This window comes from Pelodiscus sinensis, chromosome 22, assembly GCF_052426305.1.
Source record: "Pelodiscus sinensis isolate ZL-2025 chromosome 22, ASM5242630v1, whole genome shotgun sequence".
Classification (NCBI taxonomy): domain Eukaryota; kingdom Metazoa; phylum Chordata; order Testudines; family Trionychidae; genus Pelodiscus; species Pelodiscus sinensis.
In genome coordinates, this window is record NC_143073.1 from 11,943,322 (window position 1) to 11,959,822 (window position 16,501).

General features: G+C 61.4%; 1 protein-coding gene across 1 annotated transcript; it reads left to right on the forward strand.

Moving 5' to 3' along the window:
- Nucleotides 1-7,872: 7,872 nt before the first annotated feature.
- On the forward strand, nucleotides 7,873-15,819 carry ADAMTS4 (ADAM metallopeptidase with thrombospondin type 1 motif 4). Its single transcript, XM_075908467.2, has 9 exons — nucleotides 7,873-9,030; nucleotides 10,022-10,345; nucleotides 10,692-10,824; nucleotides 11,230-11,400; nucleotides 11,991-12,277; nucleotides 12,540-12,726; nucleotides 13,215-13,390; nucleotides 13,507-13,682; nucleotides 14,507-15,819. The coding sequence occupies exons 1-9, from the start codon at nucleotides 8,449-8,451 to the stop codon at nucleotides 14,916-14,918; spliced, it is 2,448 nt and encodes an 815-aa protein (XP_075764582.2). The 5' UTR covers nucleotides 7,873-8,448; the 3' UTR covers nucleotides 14,919-15,819.
- The last annotated feature ends 682 nt before the right edge of the window (nucleotides 15,820-16,501 follow it).

Sequence of the window (16,501 nt, forward strand, 5' to 3'; positions counted from 1 at the left end):
ACCAGCGCCCCGGCCAACTGACTGGGGCCAAAGGGCTGGGCTCTGGGGCTGTTTAAGGGCAACTCAGGCCTTCAGGACCCTATCCCACCGCGCAGGGTGCTAGCCCAAACTGCTACTCCCCAGCCTTGGAGCCACAGCGACCCCGAGTCAGCTGGCTAGGGGTGGGGCGGGTGGCTAAGTCCCATGTAGATATATGCTAGGCCAGTGGTTTTCAAAGTACGGGGCGCGCCCCAGGACGGGGTGGTGGAATGCCAGGCCCTGGGTTGCTTTGTTGCAGGGTGACAAAAGGGGGTGGCTAAAGCAGGCGTCCTGCCTGCCCTGGAACCACAGACTGTGCTGCACCCCAGAAGTGGTCAGCAACCGGTCCAGCTCCTAGGCGGGAAGCTACTAGGGCTCCACTCACTGCCCTCCCCCTGAGCACTGGCTCCACACTCCCATTGGCTGGTTTCTGGCCAATGGGAGCTGGGGAGGATGATGCCAACATGTGAGAGCAGCGTGCAGAGTCACTTGGCACCTCTGCCCAGGACTCGGGGATGCTACTGGCTGCTGCCGGGCACAGCGCGGTCGGACGGGCCAGGACAGGCGGGAAGGCAGCCTTAGAATCCCCGCTGTGCTCTTGGCTGTGAGTCACTGGAGGAAAGCCCCCCAATCTCCTGCCCCAGCCCTGAGCCCCCTCCTGCATCCCAAACCCCTCATCACCGGCCCCTCACTCCAGTGCAAAGATACAATTATGTTGGGTCAAGGGCATCAACAATTTTCTTCAACTGGGTCGTGAGAAAAAGAGTTTGAAAACCGCTGGCCTAAGCCCTCCCCTAGCGCTCCATGGGACAGCGAACCACACCCAGTAGGTGTGTGGGTTATACATGGTTCAGACCCTGCACTGCTTTGGGTCGAGGGCTATGGGCAGGGTGACTCTGGGCAGAGCTCCCGACAGGGGCCAGACGCCATCCGGCTGGCTGGGTAACCATGTGGGACTGGAGCCCAGGGCCAGGGCTGAGTAGGGGAATCAGGGATCCCATCTAAGTGATATGAAAGGGTGAGGCCTGAGCATAGGCACCAACTCCATCCGTGTTCCAGGGCTGGAGCACCCATGAGGAGAGGTTAGCAGGTACTCAGCATCCACCCGCTGCCAAGTCTCCCCTCCCCGTTGCGCCTCTCGCCTGCCAGCAGCTCCTCCCCATCCCCAGGCTGTCAAAATGTAGTATTTTAGTGTTGGAATCGGAATATAAGGATGGTAATAAGTCCTATATAGTGATTTCACTTAGAAGTTCTGTGTGCTTCTGTTTCACCCTGCCAGCCACCCTTCATGATTAGCAGGAAGGTCATTTCTTTATCTTAGAACCTGGTTTTATTACAATGTTTTCTACAAGGTCTTGCTTCTTGTCAGCCTTACACATTACGCTGTGTTTCTGGTCTGGTGGCAAGCGAGTTGTGTGAGGCTCTTCTGCTATTTCTCTAGTATCCATACAAACCTCTCTAAAATGTAAACCTGTCTGAAATCTCTGCAACATTGCTTGGCGAGAGGGAAGGAGGTGTGCAAAGTGGAGGATAAGAGTGAAAGCCGCAAATGTCCAGATGGTCAAGAAGAAGGGAGAAATTTGGAAACAGCCAGAAAGCAACTATGGTGCCCAATGCTAATGAATTAGCAGAACTGACAAACCGTGGAGACAGGCAGACACTCCCAAAGGTGAAACTACAAACAAGAGATAACCGTAGGAAGCCTGACAATTACCAGCAAAGGATAACTGTGGGAAAACCCCTGAGATTAAAACCGCTTAAGGATCAGCAATTGCAGCATGACATTGCAAGACCCATACACTCAAATGGGAATTCACAAGAATAAAGATGGGTGTTTTGGCATGGTTCCCTGGGTTCAGTCTAGGGATGTTAAATTTAGATTAATTGGCTAATCAAATAGTCGATGCAATTTGCATTGACTCTCCGATTAGTCGATAAGGGCACCTCCACCTATGAAGTGTAACAACAGCCCCAGGGCTGTTGCTACACTTCAAAGATGAAAGCGCTAGGGAGAGCACAAGGCCAACAGGGTCCCCACTGGCCCCGTGCACCGCACGGCATTTCAAAGCAGCAGTGCCGCATGGAGCCTGGGTTCAGCAGGTGAATCCCCAGCTGACTCTGGGATGCACGTGGTGTTTCAAAGCAGCAGACCCTGGGCTCCACACGGTGCTGCCACTTTGAAGCACCCCCTCCTCTTCCCATCCCCTCTTGCTGCCTCTTTCTGATAGAGGCAGCAAGATGGGGGGAAGTGACTAGTCGACTAGTCAGTCACATCCCCACCGCGCAGGGTGCTAGCACAAACCGCTAGTTCAGTCCTGCAAAGCCTTGGAGCATGGGATCATGACCAACAGAGCCCACTTCCTCGCTTCTGTTCAATCTACCAGCCCACTAGATTGACTCTAGCCATGACTAACTGTTAACTATAAAACCATCTGCAGGACCTGTGTGTGTGAGTGAGTGAATGTATATGCTGCTTTTCATGTTGTATTTTCAAGAAATGCGGCATATTGCCTTTTCCTCTGAAAAAGATCCCAGGTGCTTCTTATAAGCATAACACCAGCATCTCCCGCCCACTGCACACAGCTGTTTTGAGGCATTCGGGACGCTCCAGGAAGGAGGGAGAGGAATGAGGACCAAGTACGCTCAGGGGAGGAGGTGGGGAAGAGGTGGGTTGAGGGCAGCAGCTTGGGGGAAGGAGTGGAACGAGGTAGGGCTCGGGATTGGAAGAAGGGGTGGAATGAGGTAGGGCTAGGGATTGGGGGAAGGGGTGGAACGAGGTACGGCTCGGGATTGGAAGAAGGGGTGGAATGAGGTAGGGCTAGGGATTGGGGGAAGGGGTAGAACGAGGCACGGCTAGGGATTGGGGGAAGGGGTGGAATGAGGTAGGGCTAGGGATTGGGGGAAGGGGTGGAATGAGGTAGGGCTAGGGATTGGGGGAAGGGGTGGAACGAGGTACGGCTCGGGATTGGAAGAAGGGGTGGAATGAGGTAGGGCTAGGGATTGGGGGAAGGGGTGGAACGAGGTACGGCTCGGGATTGGAAGAAGGGGTGGAATGAGGTAGGGCTAGGGATTGGGGGAAGGGGTAGAACGAGGCACGGCTAGGGATTGGGGGAAGGGGTGGAATGAGGTAGGGCTAGGGATTGGGGGAAGGGGTGGAATGAGGTAGGGCTAGGGATTGGAAGAAGGGGTGGAATGAGGTAGGGCTAGGGATTGGGGGAAGGGGTAGAACGAGGTACGGCTAGGGATTGGGGGAAGGGGTGGAATGAGGTAGGGCTAGGGATTGGGGGAAGGGGTAGAACGAGGTACGGCTAGGGATTGGGGGAAGGGGTGGAATGAGGTAGGGCTAGGAATTGGGGGAAGGGGTGGAATGAGGTAGGTCTTGGGATTGGGGGAAGGGGCACAATGAGGTACGGCTAGGGATTGGGGGAAGGGGTGGAACGAGGTAGGTCTTGGGATTGGGGGAAGGGGTGGAATGAGGTAGGGCTAGGGATTGGGGGAAGGGGTGGAACGAGGTACGGCTAGGGATTGGGGGAAGGGGTGGAATGAGGTACGGCTAGGGATTGGGGGAAGGGGTGGAATGAGGTAGGGATAGGGATTGGGGGAAGGGGTAGAACGAGGTACGGCTAGGGATTGGGGGAAAGGGTGGAATGAGGTAGGGATAGGGATTGGAAGAAGGGGTGGAATGAGGTAGGGCTAGGGATTGGGGGAAGGGGTAGAACGAGGTAGGGCTAGGGATTGGGGGAAGGGGTGGAATGAGGTAGGGCTAGGGATTGGGGGAAGGGGTGGAATGAGGTACGGCTAGGGATTGGAAGAAGGGGTGGAATGAGGTACGGCTAGGGATTGGGGGAAGGGGTGGAATGAGGTAGGGCTAGGGATTGAAGGAAGGAGTGGAGGAGAAGCAGAACCAAGGTCGGGGCAAGTCGAGCACCTCCCAGGTGAGAGGGAAGATGAGCGCCAGTGGACATGTAACCCTGTGGGGAGTGCTCAGGATAGGGCTACACTGAAGTTAGACACTCGCTCGGGCTCGCGGGACTAGGGCTAAGGGAACTTTTAATTGCAGAAAAGATGTTTCATTGCAGAGAAGACGCTTGGGCACAGGCTGGACCCTGGGCTCTGGGACACTATAAACATCTAGCGAAACAGCCCCTTAGCCCAAGCCCCCCAACGCTGAGCTCATAGGCAGTGGCCAGCCACAGGTCTTCCATTGCTCTGGGACACCACAGCCACGTGTCCCACACTCGCCAGCCAGTGGCCCGAGTGAGCTCTCTAGCGCCATCTATTGATGAACTGGAGGAAAAGGTCTCGCGAGCTGGCCTTATTTGCATAAAAGCTTCAGAGGGGTAGCCGAGTTAGTCTGTAACTGGAAAAACGTTACAAACAACGAATAGTCCTGCAGCACCTTAGAGACTAACACAACATGTAGCTGGTCTCCGAAGAAGTGGGTTGTGCCCACCAAAGCTCACGATTCCGTCTACATGTTTTGTTGGTCGTTAAAGTGCTGCTAGACTATTCCTTATTTGCATAGACACACCTCCTGTGCCATTGCTGGCTCTTTGGGATTAAAATTCATGCAAGACATGGAGATGGGGATAATGAAACAGGAATATCCCCATCGGGCAACCGAAGGACAGCAGAATGGTCCTTACGGGGCCCTGATTGAAGGAGGTCAGCATGACTGAGTCTTGCCGCTAGCTGTGAGGTAGGGAGCCAATGCCACATAAACTGGAGGTTTGTATCCAAGAGTCGGGACGGGGGAGGGGGTTAAGTTGGGATTTTGAGTGCTTGAAAGCAAAGCTGAGGAGTCCAAGTGACCCCTAGAGATAAACTCCCCAAGGTCTGGGCTATGCTATAAATGTAGGTCTGTATGCCGAGGGGTGTGAAAAATTCACACCCTGTAGAGGTCTAGCTCCACTGACCTAGCTCTCCCCACCCCCAGACAGCAGAGGTCCATGAAAGAATTCTTCCATTGACCTTCAGGGAGGTGGGTTACTTACACTGATGGGAGACCCCCCCCCTCCGATCGGTGCAGGTAGCGTCTACACAGCAGCACCGGACTGTTTTAAGTGGAGACCTACTCTGATAAACTGATGTCGGGGACCGAGTGTCAGGGCAAGTCTACACCTAAAGCACGTGGGAGGCGTTCTCCTGTCAGCAAAGGTAATCCAGTAGCTAGGTCGGCGGCAGGACAGTTTCAGTGTACCAGGGGATGCTGTGGTTCATTGCATGCAGGCTGGGTGCTTTGAGTGGAACCTGCTACCATGGGAGAATTCGTCTTTGCCCAGTTCCCAGGTGGAGACTCAGACTGCTTCTTTCTTGTAGCATCCAGAGGGACCCCTGGATACTGACCTCAGCCCCTGTTGATGCCAACACCCCCCCCACACACACACTTCTTATTCCCACACCATGCCCTCATATCCTCCTCCACCCCCTCCTCATTGCCTCTAAATTAAGCTAGAGTCTTTCTGGAGATTCCTCCTCCCTGGAGGGCTGCAGCCCCTCCTCCTCCCTATGCTCTCCCCACTAGCCCCATGTGTGACCCAGGGGCCGTCGCTCGGTGGGTTGTTAAAACCAGGTGCCAGCGCAGCTCCAAGCCTGCAAGGAGGGGCAGGGACTAAGCATGGAGGAGCAGGGACCAAGGGCCTCAGCCAGAACTTTGGATAATACACATGGGGATGCTCTGCCCTGACCCTCCCAGGGCCAGTGCCCTGCCTCAGCCCCCCTTGACCAGCACTGACTCACTGATACCCCCAAACCTGTGGCCCCACAGCCGTTTCCATGAGGGGCAGGCATGGGAGGGAGGAGCCAAGGGGCACAACCGGCTTTTCCTAGAAGTGCGAGGGTGGGGCATGCAGCTAACGTGTCGGCCAAAGCAGCTGGGAGAGGCTGGCACAGCGCAGCTGGGAGGCGCTGGCTGGGGCCGTCTGCCTTTCGGCTCTGGGCCGAGTGCGCTGCCGGGCCGGGGGAGGAGAGGGCTGGAGGAAAGGAGATTCAGACGGGTGCAGGGAAAGCAGATGTGAGGGGGAGGGGCAGGAAGGGGGGCAAGGGAGCTAAGGGAGAGGGAAGGCCCTGGATGATGGGGGCTGCTGGGGAAAATGAAAGGGAAAATTAAGAGCCAAGAGCAGCAGGGAGGAGGGAGGGAGAAGTTGTATGTGCAGGGGGGTGGGGGGTGTCAATGCAAAAGGCCAAGAAGACACGACATGGCTGTACCTGCATTTGCCGCTCAGTGCCATTTGCCCCACCCTCAGCCACAACTGTAGGGCTGCAGGGCCTCCATGCAGAATGGGGCAGAGGGGGCAGGCAAGGGAGGCCAGCAGGGAGAGGGGTCTGGCTGCCAAGGCCTGAACCAGCCCAAATCTGCTGCGGGATTTGCCCCTCAGCCCGGAGCCAGGGGAACTGCACGGGCTGAGCTCAGCTGGTCCAGGCTCGCCCTGGGCACAGTACCCCTCCCCCAGGGACGGCCCCTCTCTGACTTGCCAGGCTTTGGCAGTGGGGGGGAGGGGAGTCTGGCCCCACTGCCGCCCCCTGGGAAGGAGGAGGTCACAGGGCCCTGGATTCCAGACATGAGGCCCAAAGACCCAAGTGCATTTGGAGACTCAGGAACAGTCTTGCAGAGATGGAACAGGGGGTGCCCCTGGTCCTGGGGGAGGCCAGGCTGCCAGGTCATCCCTCTCAGGGTGCTGGCACATTGCTGGGAGCCAGCGGGCTCCCCTCCCTTGTTTTCACTGCCTTTGGAGGGCCTCACCCAACCCAACTCCACAGGGCTTTGCCCCAAATGCCCTCAGTACATGTGGGTCTCCCATGGGGGCAGCAATGGCAAAAAGCAGGGGGCAAGGGGTCGCCCTGGGTCTGCCCCTGTCCAAGCCAGCTCTGCTGATCCCTTGATGCATTCCTAGCACAGGCTCTGGCTCACCCTGCTCTGCTGGGATGGAGGCCCGGCCTGGGACTGGAAGTCAGGACTCCTGGGTTATGTTCCAAGCCCTGGCACTGCGGTCCTCTGAGCCCTGGTGTAAGTCATGGCCCCTCTCCATGCCTCAGTTTCCCTACCTCTCCACTGGGGGTGGCGACACTGCTCCTCCTTCAGAGAGGGCTTTGAGATCTCTGGGCGAAAAGCCCTGCTCCATGCCAAGAGCCAGCCTGCCCAGAGCAGGAAGCAGGGACTTGCTTGGGTCAGACGGGGCACTCGGCTCTCCCAGAGGCTGCCTGGATACAGTGGAAGCCAGGAAATCAGCACTGCCAAGGCTCCTGGTCTCCACAGCACTCTGGAGATAGTTGGTGTTTTTCTTAAAGCTCCAGGTCCCGGAGTCATGTGGTTTGGGGTGAGAGTTACCTTCCAGCCCTCCTGATTCCAGGGCAGCCTAGGGCCATGATGCAGGAGGCAGAGGAGAGGACCTAGCAGTCAGGAGATTATTTTTCTGCAATGTCATGATTTTCTGTGGCCCGATTTCTGAATGTCTGGGGCTGGCAGAGCCACCCGGATTTGTCTCTAGGAGGATCCCAGCCTGGGCTGGCTGCGTGTCCTGGGCAAGGCACCCATCAATCTCCAGGCCAGCTCCTGACACAGAGTTACGAACAGTCAAAAAAAACCCACTGTAAACGGGGCAAATTGCCAACTTCATGCTGCAAGGCTGGGCCCGCCGCCAGCCGTTTCTTGTTCCCACCTCCCCCTCCCAATTTCATTTTTAATTTAAAAACAAAACCAAACAACAACAAAAAATTAAAACAATTCGCTCTGCCAGGGGTAATTGCGTCAAGCCGCAGCAGATTGCAAAAAAAGTGTACTCCACTTCCATGGGATGTGACAGCCAATGGGGGCTGAGCCGCTCTCCAGACAGCTGTTAAAAGGGGCTCCCGCGCTGAGGAGCAGTCAGAGAAACTAAGAAAGAAAGAAAACCAACCTCAAGCTTTCAGGGATTTGCAGAGGGCTGTGAACTGGGACAGGGTTTCTAGAGGGAATAACTCAGCATCTGTGGAGACTTTTCCTTCTATTTCTTTGCAAAAAAGAGAAAACAAAACTTTTTTTCCCCCCAACCCAGATTTGAAAACTCGAGCACAGCAGCAGCCGGGGCTCCGCAAAGTCTCCCTGCAGTTTGCTGAAGAAACTATTCCGTGGAAGGGCTGGGCCTTGAAACAAAAGAGCTGAGAAGACTTTTTTTTTAATAAGCTATTTGAGGGGCCGGCCGGCCAGCCAGCGCGCGCCTCCTCCAGCTGCAGGGCCGCCTCGGCCAAGAACATCCCCAAGCGCACAGCCCAGCTGGCTCGCCCGGGAGCCGCTCTTTGGGGCTGCTAAGAGCGGGGGACAGAACCGATCTCCGGAGCAGGAGCCCCGGGCCCTGGTGGTTCATTGCGGCTAGTGAAGGGAAAGGCCCGGAGCTGCCCCGCAGGGGCATCGTAGCGATTGTGCGAGCGCATCAAGTCCCCTCTGGTGCGCCCATGGGAAGCCCGCTGTGCGCGCTATTGCCCGTGCTCCTGGCCGCCTGCTGCCACCTGGGGCTGGCCTCGGGGGAGCGCACCGGGGCCAGCGGCTACCGGGAGGAAATCGTGTTTCCGGAGCGGCTGGCGGGCGTGCCCGGGGAGGGGCAAGGGCGGCTCCTCTACCGCCTCCGCGCCTCTGAGGAAGAGCTGCTGCTGGAGCTGGAGCCGGACCCCAGCTTCCTGGCGGAGGGGCTGACCGTGCAGTACCTGGGGCCGCCCACGGCGGAGGACGGCGCGGCCGAGCCGGGCAGCTACTACACGGGCACGGTGAACGGCGACCCGGACTCGGTGGCGGCCGTGAGCTACGACGGGCTGTCGCTGCTGGGGGTGCTGCAGTACCGCGGCGCCGAGTACCACGTGCAGCCCCTGGCCCGCGGGCCGTCCAACGCGGCCCACGGGGCCGGCGCCCACGTGCTGCGGAGCAAGCGGCCGGAGAGAGCCCATGGCGCCAGGTGCAGCGTGGGGGCCCAGGCGCCGGACGAGGCACCAGCTGGGGGCAGGGAGCCCCGCGCCCCCGCAGCGGCCCGGAGCAGAGCGAAGGTAGGGGCGGGGCCGGGCGCTTGAGAGCAGGTGGGGCTGCCCCACGTGCGGCTTTTGGCTGGTGACCTAGGTCCTTGCTCCAGGTGCCGGGGAAATCCTGCAATGTGGCAGCCCGGCCAGATTGGCCCTGCCCTTTGGAGGGGGGGGGGGGTACCGGCTAGATTCCCGTCCCTGCGGATGCGGGGGGCGGATGCGGGTTAGTTTCCTGTCCCAGAGTGGCAGGGGGTAGAGTTCCCAACTTTGGCTGGCCGCATTCCTGGAGGTGGCGTCACGGGACAGCATCTTTCATTAAGGATTAATCTTTGATTCCTGGCTAGCGGGGATCCCCAGCCTGGGGCAAGGAGGGGGCAGCTGTCCCCTCCCCCCTCCCCGGAGATAGTCCTGGAGGGCTGGCAACCTGATCCCAGCCACTTCCCTGTCCCTAGGGGGGGTGGATCCCGGCTACGTGCCAACCCAGTAGCAGGGCCAGGCTGCTGTGGGACACGCTGCCCCCTCCCTTTGGGTCACTGGATGAGTCTGACCTTGGCCCTTTGCCTCCCAACCCAGCTGGGAGGGTGGCTGGCTGCCAGGGAAATCGCTGCTCCCCTACCTCCTACTCCTCCCCGCTGCAGGAGCTGCCCTGGGGCATGCAGGTTGGCACAGGCTCCCAACTGCCCCCTGCACCTCTCATTGGCCTCTGGCTGGGCTAGTCTGTCCCTGCTGTGGGAGGGGAGCAGGGTCTAGGGGTCAGAGCAGGGGGCCATGGGCTTTGGGTGCTATTTCCAGCTCTGCACAGACATAATGACCCCGGACAAGTCCCTTTCCTGCTCCGTGCCTCAGTTTCTCCCTTTATAAAATGGGGTTGAGCACATTCACGCCCCCTGGCTGAGATAGTGAGTGGTCTTAGCCCCTGGGCAAAGGCCAGGGACCAGCATATGGCACTGAAACCCGGCCACGAGGCAGGCAGCGCAGGTGCCCCTCGCCCACCTCTGACCCTCCCCCTCCCCCACAGCGGTTTGCCTCGGTGCCACGCTACGTGGAGATGCTGGTGGTGGCGGACGAGCACATGGCCCGGTTCCACGGCGCGGGACTCAAGCGCTACCTGCTGACCGTCATAGCTGCCGCTGCCAAGTTCTTCCGCCACCCCAGCCTGCGCAACCCGGTGACTCTGGTGGTGACGCGGCTGGTGGTGCTGGGGTCCGGCGAGGACGGGCTGCAGGTCACGTCCAACGCTGCCCAGATGCTGCGCAACTTCTGCCAGTGGCAGAAAGGGCTCAACAAGCCGGACGACGCCGACTCGGAGCACTTCGACACGGCCATCCTCTTCACCCGGCAGGTACGGCGCCCCCTCCGGCATGGCCCCTGCCCAGGGCCGCGCTCCTCCCAACTGTCCTCCCCGGCCGTAGGGGCTCAATGCCAGCTGCCCACAACGCATCCACGAGGGCCAGTGCCAGCAGTGGGCATCAGGCTGAGAGGCCCAGGTGGGGGGCAGGCACCTGTTGGAGCAGGGGACCCATGGAGGGGCTTTCTGGTCAATCCCTGGGTGCCCCTCCCTCCCCCGGCTCGCAGGGAAGTGGGGGTGGTGTGAGAGCAGCAAGCCTCAGGCCCAGGGGCGTGGCTGGCCCCACGCGGCAGGACTCCGTCCCAGCACCCCACATGCTCCAGCATGTTCTCTCCCACAGGACCTGTGCGGTGTCTCCACCTGTGACACGCTGGGCATGGCGGACGTGGGCACCGTCTGTGACCCCACCCGCAGCTGCTCCATCGTGGAGGATGACGGGCTGCAGGCGGCCTTCACTGCGGCACACGAACTCGGTAAGTGCCACCAGCCGGGCAAGGCCGGGTATCACGGGGCAGCGAGAGCCCAGAGTGCTGCCTAGCACGGAAGCTGAATCCGGCATGGCCAGGCTCAGCCGTTCCATCTCTAGATCTCCAGTGCTCACCCCAGCTCCATCTCTCCCCCTCGGCACACTGACTCCCCCCTGCCATCCTCCTCTGGCTCCATCTCTCCCCACCACGCGCTGACCTCCGCCCCACCCACTCCATCACCCCCCCTCCCCTGCACAGCACATGGGATTGGAATCCAAGTATCACCAGGCTCAGCTGCTTGATTGCCCCCCAGCCTAGGGCTCTGTCTGTGTGCCCTCCCCACGGCAGCCCCCCCCTCCCCCGGCCAGGTCCCTGTGCCATACACTGACCCGTCTCCTCTCCCCCCGCCAGGTCACGTCTTCAACATGCTCCATGACAACGCCAAGCCCTGCGAGGAGCTGAACCGCCGCGAGGGCAGTGCCCGCCACATGATGGCGCCAGTGATGTCCTATGTGGACCCCGACCAGCTGTGGTCGCCCTGCAGCGCCCGCTTCATCACGGATTTCTTGGACAACGGCCACGGTAAGGACCCTCCGGGAGCCTGGAGCCATGACACGGCTGGCCGGAGCCAGGCACAGCGTGGGCAGGGCCTGGGCAAGCTTCTCCAAAGCTGCAATGCCAGTGCCACTCAATCTAGACCGGCAGCCCCTTGCTGGCCCAGCCTGAACTCCCCTCTCCCAGCTCTGCCCTTGCCCCTTCCTCATGACCTGCAGCACTTTGCTGGCCCAGTCCGGAGCTCCACTCCCCCAGCTGTGCTCTTGCCCCCTCGCTCCCAGCCTTGTGCCCCCCACCATGTGTATAGCTCGGCTCCCCTGGCCCGACAGCCCCTTGGCCAGCCCATGCCAGCAGGGGCAAACACCTGTGCACAAGGAACTGGGCTGAGACCTTTCCCTGGCAGCCCTGGGCCCAGCAGCTGCTGTGGTAGTCAGGCTAGAGCTGCCCAGCACTGGTTTGGGGATGAGTTCTCCCCCCCCCCCCAGCCTTTTCCCAGCTACCCCTGCACCAAGCAGGCGGGGGAGCCCTGACACTGGTCACCCCTTGCTGGCCCTGCCCTGGCCTGTCTGTGTCGGATGCCCGGGCCCCTCATGTGCCAACCTGCTCCCTCCCGACAGGTCACTGCCTCCTGGACAAGCCTCGTGAGCCCCTGCGCCTGCCGGCCCCCTTCCCCGGCAGCGACTACGATGCAGACCGGCAATGCCAGCTGACCTTTGGGCCTGACTCCCGCCACTGCCCCAACCTGAATCCGCCCTGCTCCTCCCTGTGGTGCACGGGCAAGATCAACGGGCAGTTTATGTGCCAGACCAAGCACTTCCCCTGGGCGGACGGCACGGCCTGTGGGCAGGGCAAGACCTGCATGAGCGGGCGCTGCATCAGCAAAGGGGAGATGAAAGCCTTCAACGTGAGTATGCTGCTACCCTGGGGGCAGGAAGGGGCATGGGGGCACCAGAGGTGGGGGAGGGTTGAGGACTGGCAGAGCGAGGAGGGAGCAGGGTGGGGGTGGGGGTGGGGGGTTGGGGACTGGGAGGGAAGGACACCCCTCCCCCGTACACCTCCCTGCTTCTCCGCTGCAGGACGCGCCAGGTGCCTAGGTCCGCTGGCTGCCGTGCGGCTCTGTCTCCCCCACCCTTGTTTCTAACCCTGCTCCATCTCTCTCCCTACAGACTCCCACCCCCGGTGGCTGGGGACCTTGGGGCCCATGGGGCGAATGCTCGCGGAGCTGCGGGGGGGGCGTGCAGTTCTCCACCCGCGAGTGCAACAAACCCGTCCCGCGCAACGGCGGCAAGTACTGCGAGGGCAAGCGCACCCAGTACCGCTCCTGCAGCACCCAGGAATGCCCCGACGGCACCGGTGAGTGAGGGCAGCGGTGGTGGGAGCACGTCCATGCGGGCAGCTTTTCCCCTCCCGCCACAAGGACCCCGGAGCTCCTGCACGGCTAGTACAGCGTCTCCCTCTGCTCTGAGCACGAGCCCTCCTTGTGGGTGGACTGGGACCAGCTGGCACCCCGGGAGCTCAGAGAGGCCCCGCACCCCTGGCTGTAATACCCCAGCAGCCAACTCTCCTTCCCCAGCCAGAGCCGCAGCTGCAGGGAGGGCTGACAAAGCGGGGAGCCTCTTGGGAAGTGCTTGTGGGCTGCGCTGCCCCCAGCTGGACACAGGGCTAGGGGAAGGGTCAGGCTGTGTTAGGCCCTTCGCCCCCAACAGTGTCTCCCAGTGTCTGGCCCAGGCTTTGTGGGGGATGGTGTACAGCGGTGGCAGGGCAGGGGGCACTCCCCAAGAGCCAGGGCCCAGCACGGCCCCATGCTGACCCCTTCCCCCCCCACCCCCATTTCGTTCCAGCCCTCACTTACCGGGAGCAGCAGTGCGCCAGGTACAACCACCGCTCAGACCTGTTCAAGGGCTTCCCCGCGCCCATGGACTGGGTGCCCCGCTACAGCGGTGTGGCCGAGAAGGATCAGTGCAAGCTGACGTGCCAGTCGCGGGCGCTGGGCTACTACTACGTGCTGGAGCCGAGGGTGAGTGAGGGCTCCCGGCGCTGTCCCCTCGCGGGGGGCACGGCCTGCGTGCAGCTGAGCCAGGGGGCGGGGAGAGGATCCGGCCGGCGCCTCACTGACTCTGTGCCTGTCTCCAGGTGGCGGACGGGACGCCCTGCTCCCCCGACAGCACCTCGGTCTGCGTGCAGGGGCGCTGCATGCACGCCGGCTGCGACCGCGTCATCGGCTCCAAGAAGAAGTTTGACAAGTGCATGGTGTGCGGGGGAGACGGGTCCCACTGCTCCAAGATCTACGGCTCCTTCGCCAAGCCCCGGTGAGTCCCCACCCCGCACGTCGCAGGCTGGCAGGCATGCAGCGCCGAGACCCCCGCGTCCAGCTCCCTGCTGCCTCGGATGCTTTGGAAGGGCACATTCGGGCCTGGGGGTACCAAGGTGCTAAGAGCCAGATCTGCCAAGCCCGAGCAGGGCCAGGACCAAGGGCCAACGTAAGGCATGGCCGGCTGGGGGCAGGCCTCGGGATGCTGCCTATATCGAGGGCAGCGCAGCCACAGTGTCTCCAGGCCCCAGCCCTGGTGCTTGGGCAGCCAGCAGCGCCGTGGCTACACTCCCATCCTGAGTTCCTCCTCCCGCCCTCCAGCCTGAGCCCCACCCCCCTGCCCTGAGCCCCCTGCATTCCATCCCACCCTTTCATCTCTTGCAGGTACTGTCCTATCACGCCCCCCCCCCCCACAGCTCTGCCATCACTCCTCAATCCTGACCCGGACCCCCTCCCCCAGCCTTGCCAATGCTTCTCAGTCCTGACGCGCAGCCCCCCAGCTCTGGGCCCCCCCTCATCCAGCTCTGCCAACGTTCCTCAGTTGTAACCCACAGCCCCCCCCCCCCCAGGTCTGCCCTGCCCCAGCTCTGCCAATGCTTCACGAACCCAGTCCGTAGCGCTGGGCTCTCCCAGTTCTCTCCCCGCCGGGAGCAGCGGCAGCCCATGGGCATGGGGGTGGGGGAATCGTGCCAAACTCATTCGCCGCCTGCTGGAACGGGCGCCGGAGCCCACGTCCCCCGGGTTCCGCTCAGGGCTGGCAGCTGGGGCCCTGCCTCTGCTTCCCCTGCGGCATCCTGACCCCCGCCTCTCTCTGCCTCGCAGCTACGGTTACAACGACGTGGTGACCATCCCGGCTGGGGCCACCCACATCCTCATCCGCCAGACCAGCAGCTCCGCCACGACCAGCGACGGCATCTACCTGGCGCTGCGGCGGCCGGACGGCACCTACGCCCTGAACGGGAACTACGTCCTGGTGCCCTCGGAGCTGGACGTCAGCCTGGCAGGCAGCGTGACACTGCGCTACAGCGGGGCCACCAAGGCCGTGGAGACCATCACGGGCCACGGGCCGCTCCAGGAGCCGCTCACCCTGCAGGCACTGGTGGTGAGCGACCAGAAAGCCCCCCGGCTCAAATACACCTTCTTCGTGCCCAAGCAGAAGCGGCTGACACAGCAGTGGCTGAAGCAGAAGGCCCAGATCCTGGAGATCCTGAGGAACCGCCGTGGCCACAAGTAGCCCCCCGGGGGACCCAGGCCATTAACCCTTTAGCTCACAGCTGGAGTGGCCATGCCTGGTGCAGCTTCCCCGGTACTGGAGCCCCTCTCAGACTCAAATGCTGGAGCCTTCAGCCCGGGCTTCCCTGGGGTCACCTCAGCCATGCCAGTGCTGCGTGGGACAGAGCTCTGTGTCCGGCCATTGGAAGGGGAATCCGCGCTGGGAACGTCTGTGGAGCTCCCAAAGGGAACTGTTTTGGAGGGACAGGGGGGCGCTCGCCCTTGCTGGGTCTCTATTTATTCAGGTATTTATTCCTGCCTTGGCCGTGGGCGCTGTCCACGGTACGTCACTCAGCACCTTCCTTCTGCCTGGCTGAGACCTCGCAAACTCACCCCACCTGCAGCCAGGAAGCACATTTTGAATTGGTTTCTACCTCAGCCCCCCCGCAAGCCTCCCCCCTGGAGCTGGGTCTCACATCATTCATTGGCGTGCTGGGCAGCAGAGGACTGACAGGCCACGGCCAGGGCTGGGAGGGGCAGGCAGGACGCGGCCCCGCCGTTGCGGAGAGAAATCTGAGGGCCGAGGGAGGGCCCTGTGGCTAATGCCCCCCGGGGCTGTGGGCCAGGCCTTGCGGCATGTGAGCCCAGCACTGTCTGGTCTCGGTGCTACACTGGCAGCCAGGCAGCGCCCAATAGCAGATAGGAAGCCAGCTTCCCCCCGCTGGTTTAGGCCGCGCCTGTGGCTGCCCATGCAGCAAAGGAGGGACTGCGGGAAATAATTTAAGGTCTATTTAAAGCAAAGCCGCCTCTTGCCGGGCGAGTCCCTGCTGGCACGGCTGCGCCCGGTTTGCACCTGTTGTGTTTTTCTATTAATTATTGTTCTTATTTTTTGTAATAAAAACCTGCCAAATTTATTTATAAAACACACTTGTCACCTGGTTACTGGACGAACGGGAGCCACGTGCCGCCCTGCCACAACACCCCAATAGCACCCAGCACGCTGGAGCCGGGCCGGAGCAGCCCCACCTCTGCCCCACCCTTACCACTCCCCCTGCTGGGAGAGGCCAGGGCAGGTAGCCAGCAGCTCCCCTTTCCCTACTGCGGTCCAGCTCCCTGGACAATGTTATGGCTCAATATCAGACCAGCCCCTGGGAGAAGGCCCAGCATGGGGTAGGGAGGGGAGGCTGAGGGGCTTGTGCTAGTCCCCAGCAAGCTGGGAGTCCAGAGCCCTGCTGGGAGGCTGCTCTCTGGCCCCTGGGAAGGTCAGCACTCCAGGCTGTGGTGGGGCAGCACCTGCTTGGGGAAGGGGACAGACTCACACACCCCACTGCCTGGGCACCTGGCCCCGTGGGGCACGCAGCACTGGAGGTCTGTGGAGGATGGGGCAATCCCAGTTCCAGCTCAGCCAGCTTGCTGTGGCCAAGGGCTGCCCACCATAGGCCTGGGCATCAGCTCCTGGCCCCTCCTTTGCTTCCCAATCCAAATGGCAGAGCCACGTCCTGCCCCATCCAGCAGGGGCTCGGGGGGTTGTGTCCCTAGAGATCCAGCATGCAGGTGAGCGGCTGCTGACCCCCACGGCTACAGCTCCGCAAACACCATGTCCCA